Source organism: Borostomias antarcticus, assembly GCF_949987555.1.
Source record: "Borostomias antarcticus genome assembly, chromosome: 6".
Lineage (NCBI taxonomy): Eukaryota > Metazoa > Chordata > Actinopteri > Stomiiformes > Stomiidae > Borostomias > Borostomias antarcticus.
In genome coordinates this window covers 30,724,222-30,744,143 of record NC_140239.1, presented here as the reverse complement: position 1 = coordinate 30,744,143, position 19,922 = coordinate 30,724,222, and the positions used below count along the sequence as shown (strand labels likewise).

The window sequence follows — 19,922 nt, the reverse complement described above, 5'->3', positions numbered from 1 at the left end:
GTACCCCATAATGACAAAGTAAAACAAGTATTTATTTTGATTTTTTTGCAAATGTATTAAAAATAAAAAACACTACATAAGTATTCACTCCCTTTGCGATGACATTCAAAATTGAGCTCAGGTGCATCCTGTTTCCACTCATCATCCTTGAGATGTTTCTACAACTTGATTGAAGTCCACCTGTGGTGAATTCTATTGATTGGACATGATTTTGAAAGGCTCACACCTGTCTGTAAAAGGTCCCACAGTTGACTGCATGTCAGAGCACAAACCAAGCCATGAAGTCAAACGAATTGTCTGTCGATCAGGATTGTCTCGAGGCACAGATCTGGGGAAGGGTACAAAAAAAATCTGCAGCATGGTCAGGGAGCTGACCAATTACCCGATTGTCACTCTGACAGAGCTCCAGCGTTCCTCTGTGGAGATGGGAGAACCTTCCAGAAGGACCACCATCTCTGCAGCACCAATCAGGCCTTTATGGTAGAGGGGCCAGACGGAAGCCACTCCTTAGTAAAAGACACATGACAGCCCGCTTTGAGTTTGCCAAAAGGCACCTAAAGGACTCTGACCGTGAGAAACAAAAATCTGGTCTGATGAAACCAAGATTAAACTCTTTGGCCTGAATGCCAAGCATCATATCTGGAGGAAACCAGGCTACGCTCATCACCGGGCTGATACCATCCCTACAGTGAAGCATGGTGGTATCATCACAGGCTAATACCATCCCTACAGTGAAGCATGGAGGTATCATCACCGGGCTAATACCATCCCTACAGTGAAGCATGGCGGTATCATCACCTGACTATACCATCCCTACAGTGAAGCATGGTGGTATCATCACCTGACTATACCATCCCTACAGTGAAGCATGGAGGTATAATCACAGGCTAATACCATCCCTACAGTGAAGCATGGTGGTATCATCACAGGCTAATACCATCCCTACAGTGAAGCATGGTGGTATCATCACTGGGCTAATACCATCCCTACAGTGAAGCATGGAGGTATCATCACTGGGCTAATACCATCCCTACAGTGAAGCATGGCGGTGGCAGCATCATGATGTGGGGATGTTTTTCAGCAGCAGGAACTGGGAGACTAGTCAGGATCGAGAGAAAGATGAATGCAGCGATGCACAGAGATCTCCTTTATGAAAACCTGCTCCAGAGCGCTCTGGAACTCAGACTGGGGCGAAAGTTCACCTTCCAACAGGACAACGACCCCAAGCACACAGCCACGATAACAAGTGACTGGCTTCAGGACAAGTGTGTGAATGTCCTCGAGTGGCCCAGCCAGAGCCCAGATTTGAACCCGATCTCCGGAGAGATCTGAAAATGGCCGTGCACCGACGCTCCCCATCCAACCTGATGGAGCTGGAGACGATCTGCAGAGAAGAATGGGAGGAACTTCCCAAAAATAGTTGTGCCAAGTTTGTAGCATCATACTCACGAAGACTTGAGGCTGTAATTGCTGCCAAAGGTGTGTCAACAAAGTGTTGAGTAAATTGTGTGGATACATATGTGATATTTGAGTTTTATTTTTAATAAATTAGCAAAAAATTGCATTATCATTATGGGGTATTGTGTGTTGAATTTTGAGAAAAAAATAATTTAATCCATTTTGGAATAAGCCTGTAACATAAAAGGTAGTAAAAGTGAAGGCATGAGTACTTCTCAGATGCATTGCAGAGCATGGTCACTAGCAGAACTGGGTAATACTTTATATCTTTTTAAACCAGATGAGCTAGCATTTCCACCTGCAACGGGAGCTTGATGTGTATGTGCACTCAAATATATCCAGTACTTGAAACACTGATTCTAACTTTTTTGTTGTTGTTACAGTAGCTATGCTTTGTTGCTAGGTCCGTTTGCTTTGTTGCTAGGTCCGCTTGCTCAGACACTCACCCACTCACAGATTGACTCATGAAGGCATCATTTAATGGCAAGTGAACACGCTCATACAAATGCTACCATATTAGTCTGTCTCTAATTCTGTAGGTTTAGCAAATTCTCCTCCCTGTTTCTCTCTCTCTCTCACACACACACACACACACACTCTCTCTCTCTCTCCAAGCCCCAGACGGAGAGGGGAATTGAAAGTGCTAATTGCTAGGGGGGTTTATCCAGGCCTCTCTGAGTGGGCAGACATCGGTCGAATGTCCCCTCAGAACCCCCCCCCCCCCCCCCCCCCCACCTACCCCCTGCCCCTCTCCCTGAGCACTAATGAAAAACCTCGTCAGTGTCCGAGGGGGCAGACGGCGCCCCCGGTACACACCCTCCCTCCACCGCTCCTGACATGTCATCCCCCTCTCCCTTCTGCTCTTATCTGAGATCTCTCTCACCCTTCCAAGAAAGAATCCATGCCGTCTTCTCTCTGCTCGTTGTAATGAGCACATCGCTCACCGAGTCTCCACCTCAATGGATTTGGGATGTTCTGGGACAAGCCGAGTTTTGTCGCATTTGTTTCCCCTCGTTCCATCCCAGGGGGCCACGGGGGGTGTCACGGACCCGAGCGAAAGCACGTCGGACGCGGAGAGGAGAGATTACCTTCGCTGGAAGAAGAGAAACGACCGCTGGCGACGAGAGGGTGACCTTGCCGGACTACTCTGAAGCAGAGGGGACAGCGTTGCACACAGGACATTCCAATTCCTCCTAGACTACATCTCCCATTTTCTATCTAGACGGCTAGTTCATACAGCCGCCATTTTGTTTTTGTGCATGTTTATTAATGTGTTGCACTTAAAATGTTGATATTTGCATTTTGTTTGTTTGTTTTCTACTCAGGATTGTTTAGCGAATGACTGGCTTTGCTGTAATTGGTGAATAAATACATTTTTGTTAACACCAGTACGGTGTTTGAGCATTACAAAATATTACACATGCACAGCTGAGGCGGAGCCGCGCCATCGATGCACAACACCCACGGCTACCAAGGAGACGGGCCTCGCGCACGTTCTTGTCAGTAGAGAATTGTCACAAGCAGAATGAAAATTGCATCAAGCTAATTGGTTTCTGGTTTATTGCTGTAGGGTTTTTTAGTCTAGAACTTGGAAAGAAAGCAGCAACAGAGCTAGCGTTTGCTTAGGACATCTGTTATGTAACCGCTGGGAAACGTTCTCAGCATCCTTATCAGCTACCATGAACATCTTGGGCATGTTGACTTGATAAATCGTTGCATAAGATGATTTGATTTGATTTATTTGACATTTGATTAAAATACATGGAGTAAAAAAAGACAGACATGCATCTCAAAGAAACGTCAAGGATAAAACACAAGAGTCCCAGGCCCAGTCCCAATGTCCCCCCTAAACCCTCAAGCCCTGAGCCCTCACAGACTTATTGACGTCACCTGGTAAAGTGGCCGAGTGTGAGAGGCTGCAAGGGCTCGAATTGGTATAAAAAGGAATGGGACAGCACTTGCGACATCACATTACACTGACGTGAAAACACATTTCTTACTATTGTGGGTGTGGGGCTTTTTATCAAATTTTCAATTTTACATGTTTTTCTTGTAGGCCTTCATGTAAATTAATTTTGGGCTGAGTCAAATCCCCTTTATCCGAACTCTGTGTTACCCTCAAAACATGTCTGTTCAACTTGTTGAAATCATTTCATTTTGTGGTCATATGCGAACTACATTACTGCCTGTGATTCTTGTTTGTGATGAATCCAAAAGTATTTACTTAAGAATGATAATATATTATGTATACACATTCCTGCACCTCACAACTCTTTCCATATTCATGTTGGAAATCTCAATTCAAAGAACACTGCACCGAAATGGGTGATTAATGTCATACTGCTTTTAACTGGGAAATCATATGATTTAGAGCAACAGAAATCGATGTAATTTATAACCATAGCCTACATATTTTTACACATCACATTATACAAACCCATGGGGTTAATAACCCATACTTAAAAATAATGAAACCAAAATAATTATAAGGCTACTTGTGCAGATAAGCAAGTCCAGCTGAAAAAATGAAAACATATTTTGTTTTGTAACATGAACGTTAGGGTTGGTTGATCTGTCCGTGCTTGTTTATTGGCTGTTCTTCAGGTAACCCCGTGTTTCAAGTCACAACGATATGAACTGTGGGTAATTCCCTTAGGCGAAGTCTGCAGAAGTGCAGACTTAAGGTAAGGGGCCATAAAGGGCTCAAAATGTCTGCCAGAGAGCCCTCGCGCACTTGCTGATTTGACATTGGGACACCCCTAAGCCCTCGCGGACTTTGCGGGAGCGCGCCCTTAAGTCTGTGAGTCTGCAAGGGTGGACATTGGGACTGGGCCATAGACTTGTTTCCATTGTGGTCCTTGGTCTCAAACGTATAAAAACAATCAAGATTTGCAAAATGAACACTTCTAGTTTTCCTAGAGAAGACAAGGCCACATGGGCATCATTTAAATGGTTCTGCTACAGTAAATGTATACAAGTACTGCTGAGTTATTTTTGTCTTGTTTTCATCAGTAGAAAAGATGGAGGCTACTGTGTAAATCTGGTCACTCCCTCAACTGAACCACAGACGTGAACATTATATGTGCCGGTCCCTAAATGAAAGCAAGTAAGGTTTTCATTTGACAGTGACACTGAGGGGCGTGATGTCCTTCCAGAACAGGAGAACATATCCATAATCATCCCTGTGACATAACATTTACCAATGTTTTCTGACCGGCCGGAATGTTATGTACTGTTGAGAAACCAATTTAAATTGCATCCACTCAGGGGGAGGGAATGCATTGGTGGAGGCAGAGATTTATCCGTAGATGATGAATGCAGTAATGTCGCTTGATGAGATGAAAGTGACTCGCTAGCCTGTTTGTCATCAGCGCATCGCTGTTCTGCTCAGCTGGTTTAAGAGGGAGACCCTGTTTATTTGATGCATTGTTACATCGTAAAGAGGCCTCTTCAAAGGAAAGAGATGGTGCACCTGAACAACAGGGTGGACTGGGTGGACAACACAGGCCGTCTACAGGAAAGGACAGAGCAGACTGTTCTTCCTCAGGAGGATCAGATCCTATCAGATCCTATCCTATCCTATCAGATCTATTCGCTATTCTGCATTTCCAACCTTTTGCTTTAATTTTCCACTGCTGAAAAGCCAAATATCCAGGGTGGGGTGGGGGGGGTTATTAAAATTCATAGTTATCCATCTATATCTATCAGATCCCCTCTGGGAAATAACATTGATCACACATTAATCACACCCGGAAGTTGATCTGCAGACTAGTTGTGTATGATATGAATGCTTGCTGTGTGCGTTTTAACTTGACAATCATTTTCATGCCCCAGCCAAACCTAGTAGGGGAAAAACATTGACGGATGGAGGGAGGGAGGGAGGGAGAGAAAGAGGGAGGGAGGGAGGGATGGATGCTTTACTCCCTGCGGGGGGAAATTTGGGCATTTCAGCAATGAGAAACTACAGCATAGGTTGGGATAAAGAATATACAGTACATAGGCAAGGCAAGTTTATTTATATAGCACTTATATTTCAGCCACAGGGCAATTCAAGGTGCTTTACATGAGACATTAAAAGCATTAAAACAAAAAGCAAGATATTATAGACATTTAAAACAAAAAGCAGGACAAATAGAATACAGGAATAAAAGTTACAGTGCAGTATACTGATAAACATAACTCCTCTTAGAAAGCAGTGGCAAAAAGAAAAGTCTTCAGTCTTGATTTAAAAGAACCAAGAGTTGCAGCAGACCTGCAGTTTTCTGGAAGTTTGTTCCAGATATGTGGAGCATAAAAACTGAACGCTGCTTCTCCATGTTTTGTTTTAACTCTGGGGACAGAAAGCAGACCTGTGCCAGATGACCTGAGAGGTCTGGATGGTTCATAATGTAGCAGCAGATCAGAAATATATTTTGGCCCTAGACCATTCAGTGCTTTATAAACCAACAGCAGTATTTTAAAGTAGCTAATATACATAATAGAACAAGGAATATATACAGTATGCATATAATATAGAATATATACATACATACTGTCTGTATAGATGTATTATAATACTCGTATATACATACATGCACACATCCACATGAAGTATTTATAGTTCACTCAGCTTGAGTATTGTTCTTATTGTATCGCTACCATGTGAGACATGTCAGTTGCCTTTCTCTGTTTCCAGGTATTCGACACACAAACCTAAAACAAACTACTTTTATTCTTACTGACAGTAAGATGTCTGTTTGAGGAGCTTGTGGTCAAATAAAATGTGTCTGGTTTGGAAAGAAATGGAGGCAGTTTGAACGAGACAAAGAAGCAAACATCTATTTTTACCACCAGATTGGAATGGATGCCTCGCCATGTTTGGGGAATGACGATAAATCTCCAGAGACCACTCAGGCATTCAGTCTTAATCTAAAAGTTGTGCGAGAAAGCATATTGAAATACTCTAAAGTGTACAGTAGTTATATTACCGTCTTTTGATAAAATCTTGTTTTTAGACACAATTCTGTAATGGCCCAATTTTCCAAATTGGACAACATTGTCCTATTAGTGAGAACTATGGCCCAATGGATTTGCAAGGGCTTGAGTTTGATCGGGGGTAATGTTAATTAAGTTTGTCTCTTGATTGAATTGTTTTGGTCAAAAGTGACCTCAGGGTGATTGAATGATTCAGGACATTGTTTACTTCCGGGCTTGGAATAAGCGAGCACATTAGTAATTGCAGTCTAAACGACTCGTGTGTGTGTGTGTGTGTGTGTGTGTGCGTGTGCGTTCATTTTGACATTAGCTACAGCACTGTAGCCTCGTGAGACCATCCTGATCAGAATGTGTGTGTGTGTGTGTGTGCGCGTGCGTGTGTGTGTGTGAGTGTGTGTGTGCGCGTGCGTGTGTTCGTTTTGACATTAGCTACAGCCCTGTAGCCTCGTGAGACCATCCTGATCAGAATGTGTGTGTGTGTGTGTGCGCGCGCGTGCGTGTGTGTGTGAGTGTGTGTGTGCGCGTGCGTGTGTGTGTGTGTTCGTTTTGACATTAGCTACAGCCCTGTAGCCTCGTGAGACCACCCTGATCAGAATGTGTGTGTGTGTGTGTGTGTGTGTGTGCGTGCGTGTGTGTGTGTGTGAGTATGTGCGCGTGCGTGTGTGTTCGTTTTGACATTAGCTACAGCCCTGTAGCCTCGTGAGACCACCCTGATCAGCAAGGCATACAGCACTGTGCCTCAACTGGTTTGACCTTTTCAAACAGAACGACCTTGAGAACCCACAGTGAATTATTTATATACCGGACCATGTTCCATTGTCCCAAAGTACCCTATAAGTCATGTTTTTATGTCCCACACTGTGTGTGTGTGCTGCAGTATTGGCAGGCGTACACAGAATTCAGGACCGTGTGTGTGTGTCTGTGCGTGCGTGCGTGTGTGTGTGCGTGTGTTTTGCGGAGATGGATTAGGATTTAGATGCCTAAAACCACTCAGTTCTACTTCGACACCTACAGAGATTAAGGTCCCAAAGAGGTTGATGCCCGCGACGTCATCCACTCACAAGATTACAAGGCTTACCCCTTTTTACCGCTTTTAATATTGATTAAAATTGTTTTGTCCTCCATGAAGTCGTTGTGAGGGCACTGAAGTATTGGCCTTTACCGAAGGGCAGCTATAAACCAGCAGCATCAGAGATTCACATGTACAGTACAAGTCTGTTGTCCTGGTGATATGAAAAAAATGATCATGTTGGGAAATGCACGACCTTATAAGGAGATAGTGTGGATGTTGATTCTTCCCTCGTTGACTTTTTAAGACTGATTAACTTGTTGGTCAGCTAGCCTTCATCTAAATAAAGATATCCGCATGCAGATCAGTAGCCAGACCCATCAGCACAGTTTAGAGTCCAATCTCATTGCAATTTTGTTGCAGAGATTGAGTCTTGAAATGAAGTGTTTTCTGGCTTTGGTTGTGTCTCTGTCGTGCGGCCTGTCTGTGGCCTGGCCTGAGACAGAGACAGAGACGGGGGTGGACCAAACCCCTCCTCCTCATCCTCCTCATCCTCCTCCTCCTCCTCCGGTCGATATGGAACAGATTCTGAACCAGCTGAAGAGTCTGACTTCCAGAGTGGAGGAACTTGAAAGTCAAGGCAATGGTAATAGTGGTGTGCGTGTGCGCATGTGTGTGTGTGTTCGATTGATCATTAAAAAAGTATTTTTAATGTTAATAGTATCTGGGGACAGACCTGCAAATGTGGATTTCAAACTCTTGCTTTAAGTCGCACTGAAATGAAAAAAGCATTCTGTCCCATTTTGGTTCACATAATTGGTCATAGTGTTCACCTATTCAACGATGTATGCCAAAAAAAAATCAAAATTCTACTTTTGTTGTAATCTCATATCAAACTATATAATTTCTTACTTCCTGGAAAACGGTAGGTCACGTGCAATGACGACAACAGGTACCTTAGATTTTAGGCCAATAATCTCACGACATCCACCCGTCAATCAACGCTATCCTTCTATCGAATCTGTCTAAAGTTCTTAAAACCCGTCCACTTGTCAATGTTACAATCAAATTCCTCTAAACATATGTCCCACCCTCATAGCTTGTTTGCGTCGGGAATGCGTTAAACTACGGAAGTTAGATGATCTCAAATGTCCGTTTCAGTGCGACTTTAAACAACGCGGGAGCAACCTTTCACCTCTCCCTAACATCTCCCTGAGCCTTTCTAATGCATCTTTCTTTCTGTAGACAAACCGCAGGTGGCGTTCTCCGCCTCTCTAGTGGAACAAGCTGTTCACACTTACCAGGGGCCTTATAAGGAAACCTTTACCCTTTTATTCAAAAAGGTCAATACAAACATTGGCGAAGCCTACAGCCCCGATACAGGTATTTAACTCACCCAATACGTACATTTCACAATGTTGATACTTGTTTATTTGATCACCAGTCTCTCAAACAGTTCTAGTTCAAAGGGTGTCTGCTTAGCCAAGTGTACATGCAGTGTATTTGCCTTGTTTTGCTTGCTTGCATACTAGACTGGTATCACATGTGAGATTTCAGATCAGATGCACAACGTACATTAAATCAAGCGCACCTAAACTGATTGGGATGACAAATTATTTTCACCTTGGTCTAGCATCCATCCATCCATATACGATGCGATTGTCGTATCATATCATTCATAAAATGTCTGCTATTTCCATAGAATGTGCATTCACCCTGGCCAGTGTCACTTTATGATCCGTTGCATTAAAATGTGTTTTTGGTGATCAGATTGTAATCTGATCGTGCTAAACCACATGAAAGTACAGGTGTAAATGCGCCCAAAACGTTTTGAGGACTGATTGCGATCCGATCGGCCAAACCACCTCCGGAGGTGGTCAGGGACGCATTTCGACCACAGTTAATAAAAGTGTAAATGGAAATGCGTTTTTAATCCACATATCAACAACGTGGAAGATATGTGATACAAATGCTTGCAAGAAAGCATGAAAATTGAGTCCAGACGAGACAAAGTGTCTACTCTCAATTTGGTCGGACGAAAATATTCAAGCACAAACAGGAAGTGACGTTCGATTGTCAGCTGGACAGAGTCGATCGGATCTCAAACGGATCGGGTTGAAGATACTCGAAAACACATATTAATGGCAGGTGTAAATGTAATCAGGCCTAATCATTATCTAGATACAATCTGGATACAATCTGGATACGAGACGCATTTTAGTGCAAGGTGTAAACGGGGTCTATGTTTCTCCGTGGATGTGTGGATCACTGGCTAGCAGCGTCTTCTTCTCCTCCGACACAGGCATCTTCACCGCCCCCCTGGGAGGGGCCTACTACTTCACCTTCACTGGTAACGTTGGGAACACGGGGGTCCTGAACATAGCGCTCGATAAGAACGGTAATACCATGGCCGCCGTCTACGTGACCGTGGGTGTCCACAACAGCGGGACCAACGGGATCACTCTGCACCTGTTCAGAGGAGACGAGGTCAAAATCGTCATATGGCCCAACACCAGCGTCTTCGACAACAGCAACATTAGCACCTTCAGCGGGTTCCTGCTCTTCCCCGACGAGAGGATCAGAGAATAACCCTGTTGACCTGCACTTAACCTTCCTTGCTTCCTGTCAAATCACTGATCTTATGTGACTGAATTGGTTACTGCATGCGTTGACCTACGTTGTCCAATCATGTTAGAGCATAGATCTCCATTATCCAATCATGTTAGAGCATAGATCTCCATTGTCCAATCGTGTTAGAGCATAGATCTCCATTATCCAATCGTGTTATAGCATAGGGAGGGAGGAGGGAAAGATGCATTGTTCAAACCAGGGATTCAAACAGGACCGCAGGCCTGTTACTTAGTGCCCTAACAATACCAGTGGAATTATATTACTTTCCATTTATTTCCATTAATTATCATTAATTGAAGAATAAACATTGCAGATTTTTTTTTTTTTTTTTTTTGACGTAGCTACAAGTTATGGGTCCTCAAAACTACACCTACAGCACTGAAATAAAAGCTTTTTTCAGTTACGAGACTGCTTGTCATCCCATATCACTTGACTGACTCAACTGATCGCATTCTGAGAGTGAAATACAGAAGAAGAGCATTAAGCCTAATTTATGCTTCGTGAAAGGTGTCACTCGACAAATGTCGCTCAACAACAACAAAAAAGTCGCCTGTCGAAGCATAAATTGGACTCATCTCTCTGAAAACATTGGTTACCCTGGTTACCAACTGCCAACTGTTGTAGATGTTTCAGGTTCAGGTTGGTGAATACTCGGCCACTGTCTCTGTCACACTCAGTCATGTTGTGAAGTCGCATCACCTCTCTGCATGTCCATATCTGGGGCTGGTAAACCTCAGTGATGACTTGTATGATGGTGGATCAGGAAGGATAGAGGATTTAAGCAGGTCTAGGTTGTCATAGTGACAGTGAGCCGGCCTCACCTGTCTTAATGTTCCAGTTTGGTTTGATGTCGGGCGTTCGTGTTCATGTGGACAGGGTTTCAGTTTGGCCTCTATATAAGGTTTGATAAAGATTTACACTTAATTACCTACAGTAGTACTAATACTAGCGTCATGTCCAGGGGGTGTACTTGTACATCAAGCTGCCTCACGCTACAGAAACAGGAGATAGGCTCCGACCCTATTGGCCACTAGGCCCGAGAAACACTGGTTATCAAAAGGCTTGCTTACCTATAGTAGTTTAGGCTGGAAGTGCATGTTTTGTTATACAGTTTGCTTGAAGTATAAATGAAGAATTGTACTTGGCTTGTTTTTAAGCTCAATTGTTTAGCTATATTCCTCTGGAAGATATAAGTCCCGGTACATTTCATGTTATACTAATCTATATTTGCAGACTGATTTGCTGAAAGCCCCTCTCTAACGAAAATATTGGAGCTTGTGCATAGAATAGAATATTATTGTGGCTTTACTCCAACTCTTAAATTTCACACCCTTCCCTCTCTAGGTACCCATTCTTAGTGACACTTACTGACAGCCCTTGACGCAAAGGAGACCCCATACCTCTGTCACCAATAGTTTGGGCAGTTTAGAGGTCGTCAGTCCCTTTGGAATGGCACGCACCTGCTTCCCAGAATTCAGACGGATACGTATGCATAGGTGATCAGGGAAGCGCTCCTCTGGGTGAAGGTATGCGTGTCAGCGGCCGCCTCTGGACAAAAACACGCCTCTGTTTAGATCCGACGGGAGCTGTTCCCCCGTTGAGAAGGGTCCCGCCGACACGTGGTAATGAAGGGAGGCTCGCACACCGTTAGAGCGCGACGGCGGCCCCATCAGAATACTCTGAATATGCTTTTGTCTTTCTCTATTCATCCCTCCTTTCCTTTGAGAAATCACAAATCTGGAATACTAACAGCTGTGTGGTGGAACGAAGGCGATGTCAGATCAGAGCGCAACTTCAGAGGCGCGAGAGGGGGGATGCGTTTAGCGGACCAGGGCCGTTGTTTTGTCTTCCCCCGGGGGAGCAAGCAGCACAAACACGGAAGGGCTTTGGTGAGATTGTTCTGGAAGGGTCCCAAGACAGGAGCTTAGCCTCTGTGCTCGAGTTGTGCATCGTGAAAAGGTCACTCTCAACAGGATGTTGACTTCTTTTAGTGCTGTGCTGTGCTGGGGCGGCTGTAGCTCAGTTGGTAGAGCGGGTCGTTCAGTGATCGAAGGGTCAGTGGTTCGAATCCCAGCTCCGACTGTCCACATGTCGAAGTGTCCTTGGGGAAGACACTGAACCCCAAATTGCTCCCAATGAGCAGGTTAGCACCTTGCATGGCAGCTGTGAATGTGTGTGTGAATGGGTGAATGAGAGGCCATTGTAAAGCGCTTTGAAGGTGGAAAAGCGCTATATAAGTGCAGTCCATTTACCATTTATAAGACTAACATAAGGAGGAACTGTATATAAATATCCAATATGTAGGATTTTTAAGCAGTGTAATGTCTATATTGCTATGACTAATCCAGAGAGATCAGTGAACGAGCTCTGCTGTGAAAGCTACGTGGTTGTGTAACTCTCTGGCTGTGCTAGAGTAACATGCCTAAAACAGCTCTGAGGTCCCATGGTCACAACGAGGCACCAGCCTCACAGATTAAATGGTAAATGGACTGCACTTATATAGCGCTTTTCCACCTTGGCGGCACTCAAAGCGCTTTACAATGGCCTCTCATTCACCCATTCACACACACATTCACACACCAATGGTGGTAGCTGCCATGCAAGGTGCTAACCTGCTCATTGGGAGAAATTTGGGGTTAGGTGTCTTGCTCAAGGACACTTCGACATGTGGACAGTAGGAGCTGGGATTCAAGCCACTGATCCTTCGATCACTGAACGACCCGCTCTACCAACTGAGCTACAGCCGCCACAAAGGTTAAAACCATTTTGTCCCTACTTTGTGCTGTTCGGGATGTTTTATTTCATTTAATTTTATTTACACTCAGATTATTGATATTATATAAGCTAACAGCATGTGGGACTGTTGGATAGGCTAACCTCACAAGCTAACAGCATGTGGGACTGTTGGATAGGCTAACCTCACAAGCTAACAGAATGTGGGACTGTTGGATAGGCTAGCTGTTCCTGCAGTCTGTAGTGTAGTGCGTTCCTGTTGAGCAGGCCTTAGAAGCCAACAGCGTGTGGTGATTTAGGGATGTTTGGAGATGTTATTTGAAGAGCTGTTGAGTGTCGCCAAGAGGTGGCTGGTCATTCGTTGAGACGGCAGGGGATCAGGAGGTCCTCGATAGTCCCACCTGGACACGCAGTCCCATCAACCTCTGCCTGGGTGAGAGTGTACGATGTTAAATGGTAAATGGACTGCACTTATATAGCGCTTTTCCACCTTAGCGGCACTCAAAGCGCTTTACAATGGCCTCTCATTGACCCATTCACACACACACTCACACACCAATGACGTCAGCTGCCATGCAAGGTGCTAACCTGCTCATTGGGAGCAATTTGGGGTTAGGTGTTTTGCTCAAGGACACTTCGACATGTGGACAGTCGGAGCTGGGATTCGAACCACTGACCCTTTGATCACTGACCCTGGAATCACCCTGGAAATCTCACTGATAATGTGTCAGAGAGCATCGAAAGATATGTTTATCTTAAAATGGATGAGCAGAGCCCACGTTCAGCAGGCAGGAGTGAGGCGATCTAGTTCTTGATCAAGAGATCTAATTCATCTCAAGACTACAGTCTGATTAAATAAAAAAAGATTTAAAACTTTAAAAAAAAAGAACCAGCAGTCTCATCCCTTCCTACTGTTCCATTCCAACCCTCCCTTCATAGACAGATCCATGAAGCAATCCTTGACAAAAACCAGAGAGATTATATAACATATGTTCAGTCCAACAGCCCCATCTGCACGCTCGCTGCCTCAGTGCGTTCCATAAGGACTTACACGCCTCATTAACCGTCAGAGTAATCATCCAGGGTCCGGTATCATTTGCAAGCTACACGTTTCATTGCTGCTGTACGCAATTGTGAACAGTACATCTGTCTCTGCAATAAACGGACATTTGCTGCCTCGTACCGAGAGAGAGCTATTATGTTAGTGCAGTTTTCACGCTCATTTCTACACATTCTGTGCGTTATTCATTTAAAAACGAGTGTGGGGTTTGTTTTTTTTGGAACTCCTAGTCTTACCAAATGAAGTCTACAGATGACGAACCACACAAGTGCCATTTACATTTACTGCTTTGTAATCTCAGTATCTTCAGATTTTTACATTAAAATAGGGTTAAATACACTACACTACATAGTAGACATTGTATACTTGCAAGTGATGTAATTCATTCACACAAAATTAAATATTATTAGTATGGTCAGTACATCTGCTAATGATCAAGCTCTCCCCCCAAAATCAAAACACACATATATGGTTATTCGTCTATAGACCTCAAATGTATTTGATCACCACCCTCTTTAGTTTCTCTGTCACGGCATTTATCAGTGCTTGACAGGTGTGAATGTGGGTAGAATATTGATCAGGTATCTCAAAGGTCACAGGTCATTCTAGGGTTTTGGCTGCCTTGAAGACAACGTATCCATCATCACAGTTAATGAAACTCTCTTTGATCTATACCCCCCAGTGATGAAACTCTCTTTGATTTATACCCCCCAGTGATGAATTACATGCCAGATCGATGGCGAGGTCACAAGTTCTCGATGACATAACAGATGTTAGGGTGCACTAGCATCTGGGATTCTTTTAGCCACTGTAAAGTATCTTGTTTCATCTGCATACTCCTCACTAATCACTACAGGAGCTTTTTAGCGAAGACCCATTGAGGCCTATCGCCGGTCAACAAAACCTAACGATCTGAAGGCCTCCCATGGTGCATTGCTCACATTTGTGTCACATGGACAGACATGGCCGCCACTTCCATGGCACTTCTCCTGTTGTCCTGACGACCCCACCCACATAATACCAACTTGCTTACCCTATAGGCTATCATTTGTTGTTGTTGTTGTTTAGATAAAGTGATGGAAAAGGTCACATAACTCTTTCATATTAAAGGGTTTTTAAATATTTCCACGGATTGGTGTTTCTTGCCGCAGACAATTGCTTTAAGAAAAAGGCAACAACAATCAATTCTCATCTCAAGTCTGGCAGCATAACTATTATTACAGTGCCAGGAATAGAAAACACATTTTTGTCTTAAAGTAGACGATCCATCGGAGTTTGTCTTGCTAGAACAACCATGCAGTGAGTCTGTGACTCAGTCAAACCTTGATGTCCAGTATGAGCTCACGCATCAGTGGTCATTGGTGGAGACCTATGACATCTCAAACAGTGTCATTCTCAGAACTGATGAGCTTTAAAACAACTATAGTTACTGATATTTTGGTGTTCCAGGCCAGCACGGTATCACGAGGAAAACGTAGCATAGACAAGTAGAGGCTGACAATTTGCGTTAGCAGTGTTAGTCCGGATTCATAGTCGACGCAAACTACATAAGCGCAAGGCCACGCAAGCTCTTTGCGTCCTCGCGTGTGTCATGCCGAAATTTGTCACTTGACGCAAGCAATAGTGCAATTCCTTGCGTTTCCACAAAACAAAACACAGAACGCAAGCTCTCGAGTCATGTTGGAGCTTGCGTTCACAACGTAGCTTGCGTTGTTTACGTCGACTATGAATCAGGCCTTAGTCTTGTTGCAAGTGATGTATCAGCTTTGATCCTGGAAATGTATTGTGTTTAGTTAGTGTCTATGAGCCTAACCATTGGAATAGACATTTCCCTTCAATATCGAACACTAAGACCACATAGATTGACAATATCAAATGAATAATAATACATGTGTATATGTACTGATACATAAAGGGACAGCAATTAATATACCACATTTCTAATTTGAGTATTTGTAACTTTTGCTTTATAACTCATAATGTGAGCCAACTCTCCAAGTCCAAGTAATTTCAATGTTTCAAGCTAACATCCACCACGAAACAATATTATTATACTAAGAATATGTATCACTTCAAAACATGCAATGTGGGTGAAAATACAGTCCTTACAGGTCTAGGGACCCACATTTCAAAGGAGAGCTTCATGTTTCAATAAGGCTACAGAAATATATTTTTCTTGATTTCTATTTCTTTCTCACAATCATGAGCCGTCACACACTTTTAATAAAATGTATTTTATTTGTCTCTTGATATAGACTTTGTATTGCACACGGGTCTCTCGTATAAAGTTACCCAATTTGGCTAAAACGTCCTGTTGCGAACAATGAAACACAGGTTACACAGACCTGGTTATACAGACCTGAGCGGAACTTAATATTAATCTGCCCATCTATTCCTGTTCACAAAATACCAATATTCAACATATACATATCCGTTTAAATAAGGTTTTATGGCTCTAAACGTCAGCCCCAATACTACACACATAGCTTATATGAAACAGTGCGCAAAACAGTATTGTTTCGTCATATAAGCCCCGCATTGATGGCATGTCCATAAGAGAATCGGTAGTATTTAAGGCAGAACTCAAATTCTGGAATAGTGAGGTTATACTATCCTTACGTCTGTTCTAATGATGCATGTGTGATTGTCCAAAATAGCAAAGCGCGCACCGATCATGACTGGGTAGTTCTCAGTGTGGCATCATCGTTGGCCATGGCAACCTCCTCCGGTATATCAGCAGAGCCGTCCGTTATGTCTAGAATACGCTGTGAACCGGTAAAAGTGACCGGTCCTACTTTGTCAGAGGTAGGCTCCATGCGCCAATTCTCTTCGCTAACGCTTGGAGCCGCCGAGGCTTCTGTGAGCGCAAAGCCATGCGTCCGGATAGAGTCGGTGGCCTGAGTCTCCCGAAACAACTCCCCAGATCCCTCCGGAGACCCATGATGCACTCCAGCGGAGGAGACCGATCCAAATGTCCACCAGGTCTCCCCCTGCGATTGGTCCGGCATGTTTGCGTGCGTTGGTAGGTTCGATGGATCCTTTGCCTCGGTGACACTTGGAGACGTGCGCTCGACCACGGTGGGGTTCGTTTTGGGTTCTGTGGCGTGGCTTTGCGAAGTCACAGACTCTCTTGTCAGTCCGTCCTCCGCTGTGGACAAACTGCTGTCTAATTGAATCCTGGGACTTTTATTATTGCGGTCTTCCGATTGAAATACCTCGGTCTGGGTCTCTGCTTGAAGGGTTGCTGACACCGTTGACCTCGCCTCATCCTGTATAACGTCGGTATGAATAGTAACTGTGTGTGTGCTAGTATTTTGCACGGTCGAGGTAATATTGGTGGACATATTTGTCACCACAGGTCCAGGTCTCGTGGACGACGAGGAGTTGGAGGTTGGCTTCCATATCAGACTGTAGTAGATCGCCAGTATGATAGCCGCTAAAGACACAGACAGAACATAGGCAAAAACAGTGGCCAGTCTCACCCACTTTTGGTTTGTCTTCGCAGCCATTTTCGCCTTTTTATCCCCAGTATATGTTGCAGGTTTCCCCCGCTCCATGTTGGGCATGAAGTCCCTGTCCCTCATGTTGCCCCGGGTTTTACCCCTGTACTCCGCCACGCCGTCCGTCTTGACCGATCAGAGGTTATCCACGGTGCGGGAGAAGATGGAGACGTTGGATCTTTTACGCGCAGTGTCCTTCACCGATTCCAGAGGATCACTTTGTAACCAAACTGTTTTTTCTCACGCGCATCTTGTCTTGGGTAGATTATTGGCGTTGCTTATTCATTAATCGGTGCTCTGTTCGGTGGACAACACGCACCCGTGCTCTTCAATCCACCAGGTATGCAAACAGCTCCGGTGAAAGCAGCGGGCTAGGTTATATAGGCTCTGCGGTCGGAGCGATGTGATGTATCCCGGTCATTAACATCAACAGAGATCATAAGCTACGCAGGGACGCGTTCTCGGTGGTTTAGCGAATGAAGCAGTCGGGCTGGTCTCCATCATGGTCGAGGGGCGGGTCCTTAAAGGAGCGACGTCAGAGCTAATAGCCGTGAATTTCGTAAATAGCCCGCTGTCCTCAAATGCCATGCATGCTTTGCTCATCAGCATTTTGTTGCTACGACATGAAGCCTATGGCTACGCAGCCTATAACGAAACGATTTGCCCATCTGCGTTTTAATCGCCTATATTTAGCCAATCATTCAATCGATGTGCCTATCAAAATAAGATCTAGCAAAACATAACGAGACAAACAATTTCGAGTCTCAAAGCATTCAAAAATCTCTTTCTCAGTATTATTTAACCATTGAAATACACAGACGACGGTCTTACGTGCCAGTGAGTAAGGCTAAAATAACCCAAATCAGTTCAGCACTGGACAGCTCCACTGAAGTTTAGAATGGCCAACGTATTGACATTTTAAGGATGGATTTTGACCCTCACAAATGTTCACGAGTGCTTCCTCCAAAATGTTATTTTCACTGTCAATGCTGTAGCAATTCGTTTGAGACTTTTGATATGGGCTAATGCAGTCCTTCCAACTTAATGTCAGAAACTATTTCTCCAACGTCCCCCCATGTTTGTCTTGCATAAATGAATGTAGGCAAGGTCAAGGCAAGAGTAGCCTTCTCCCAATTCTTCTGCTCGTCGCCTAGTGTCAGCATCGTGACGCACGCTGACGTGTTCCCAAACAAGCAGAGCTGAATTTGTCGCTCGCTGACGGTCTGTGACTGTCAAGGGAAGAGACCTCAGCTGGTCGCCTCGGCGTTCTGGGACCAGATCCAGACAAATTAAGAATGCCTTCCTATGCTCCTTCACCACTGACGATTTGTTTTCACTTCCTGTTATGTTCACCAGACCCTCAGATCTGAATCTAATAGGCTATAAAAGCTGTTTGGTGGTAATTCAACGTCTGTTTGACTGTCTGTCATTCAGAATTTGCTAATGGTTTTGTATAATGTATATACACGACAACATGATGACTTGGAGGTGACACTTTACAATAAGGTACACAGAAATGTGAGTAGTTACTGAGGAACTAGTGGGGAACGAATGATTAGTTAATGAGTAGTTACTGATTAACTATGAATCAATTTCTGGCGGCCCGTAGCTCAGGAGGTAGAGCGGCCGGCTGGGGGTCACAAGGTCCCCGGTTCGATCCCAGCTTCCGGAGTGTGCCGATGTGTCCTTGAGCAAGACACTGACCCCAAAATCGCTCACGTGTGGCACGGTGGCACAGTACCTAGTACTGCCGCCTCACCGCAAGAAGGGCTCCGGGCCTTTCTGTGCAGAGTTTGCATGTTCTCCTCGAAAAACATGCAGAAGACCAGATTACTAACGCTGTCTGTCCCTGGTGATGACGGACAGAAGCCCTTGGTTGGCCCCCGGGCGCGTCCCAGCATGCACGCTGCTTACTGTCTGCTCCCAGCAGCCCTTGGGGGAAGGATTGCACGCTGCCTACTGTCTGCTCCCAGCAGCCCTTGGGGGAAGGACGACGGGATGTGTTAACAGCAGGGGGAAGTTTCATCAGCGGACGCTCCGGTCATTCGCGCGTGTGTGTGTGCGTGTGTGTGCGTGTGCGTGTGCGTGTGCGTGTGCGTGTGTGTGTGTGTGTTTCGGCGTTGCCGCCTCCCTGCACCATGTGTAATTTGTGTTTCACTGCGTGATGAAGAGTTTGTTGTGTGTGTGATGAAGAGTTTGTTGTGTGTGATGAAGAGTTTGTTGTTGTTTGCTGACTGAATAGTAGATAATGATGGGTTCATAGAGAACATACTGGGGGATACTATAGTAGTTACTAAGGAACAAGTGAGGAGCCAATGATTCGTTAACTCTGAATTCATGACTATATAGTGTATAGGGATGCACCGATTGCAAAATTCTGGGCCGAGGCCGATGTTTAAAATAACAATCCGGCCGATGGCCGATGTTTATTTTATTTTATTTTTATTCCCCCTTTTGTGCCGGGGAAACAAAGAAAGGAAGTGTTTGGTTCCATGCCGTGTATAATGTAAACGTGATATTTAGTGCAGGGCCTGACCAGTCTCTCTCTCTCTCTCTC

General features: G+C 44.5%; 1 protein-coding gene and 1 long non-coding RNA gene across 2 annotated transcripts in view; both read left to right on the top strand.

Annotated features, from left to right (window-relative positions):
• The window catches only part of LOC311310285, a 57,656-nt gene extending 42,667 nt beyond the window's left edge, over nucleotides 1-14,989 (top strand). The window contains exon 2 of the long non-coding RNA XR_014630491.1: nucleotides 12,924-14,989. This is a non-coding gene — a long non-coding RNA (uncharacterized lncRNA). The remainder of the gene's footprint in view (nucleotides 1-12,923) is intronic.
• LOC311310284 (complement C1q tumor necrosis factor-related protein 3-like) lies at nucleotides 7,806-10,476 on the top strand. The gene is made up of 3 exons (XM_084439713.1): nucleotides 7,806-8,087; nucleotides 8,687-8,824; nucleotides 9,744-10,476. The coding sequence occupies exons 1-3, from the start codon at nucleotides 7,880-7,882 to the stop codon at nucleotides 10,028-10,030; spliced, it is 633 nt and encodes a 210-aa protein (XP_084295839.1). The 5' UTR covers nucleotides 7,806-7,879; the 3' UTR covers nucleotides 10,031-10,476.
• Nucleotides 14,990-19,922: the final 4,933 nt, after the last annotated feature.

Excerpts from the sequence above, each read along its gene's own strand:
- LOC311310284 (XM_084439713.1), top strand. The coding sequence starts at position 7,880 with ATGAAGTGTTTTCTGGCTTTGGTTGTGTCTCTGTCGTGCGGCCTGTCT. Across the intron at positions 8,088-8,686 it reads ACTTGAAAGTCAAGGCAATG|ACAAACCGCAGGTGGCGTTC; the intron begins GTAATAGTGGTG and ends TTCTTTCTGTAG. Across the intron at positions 8,825-9,743 it reads AGCCTACAGCCCCGATACAG|GCATCTTCACCGCCCCCCTG; the intron begins GTATTTAACTCA and ends CCTCCGACACAG.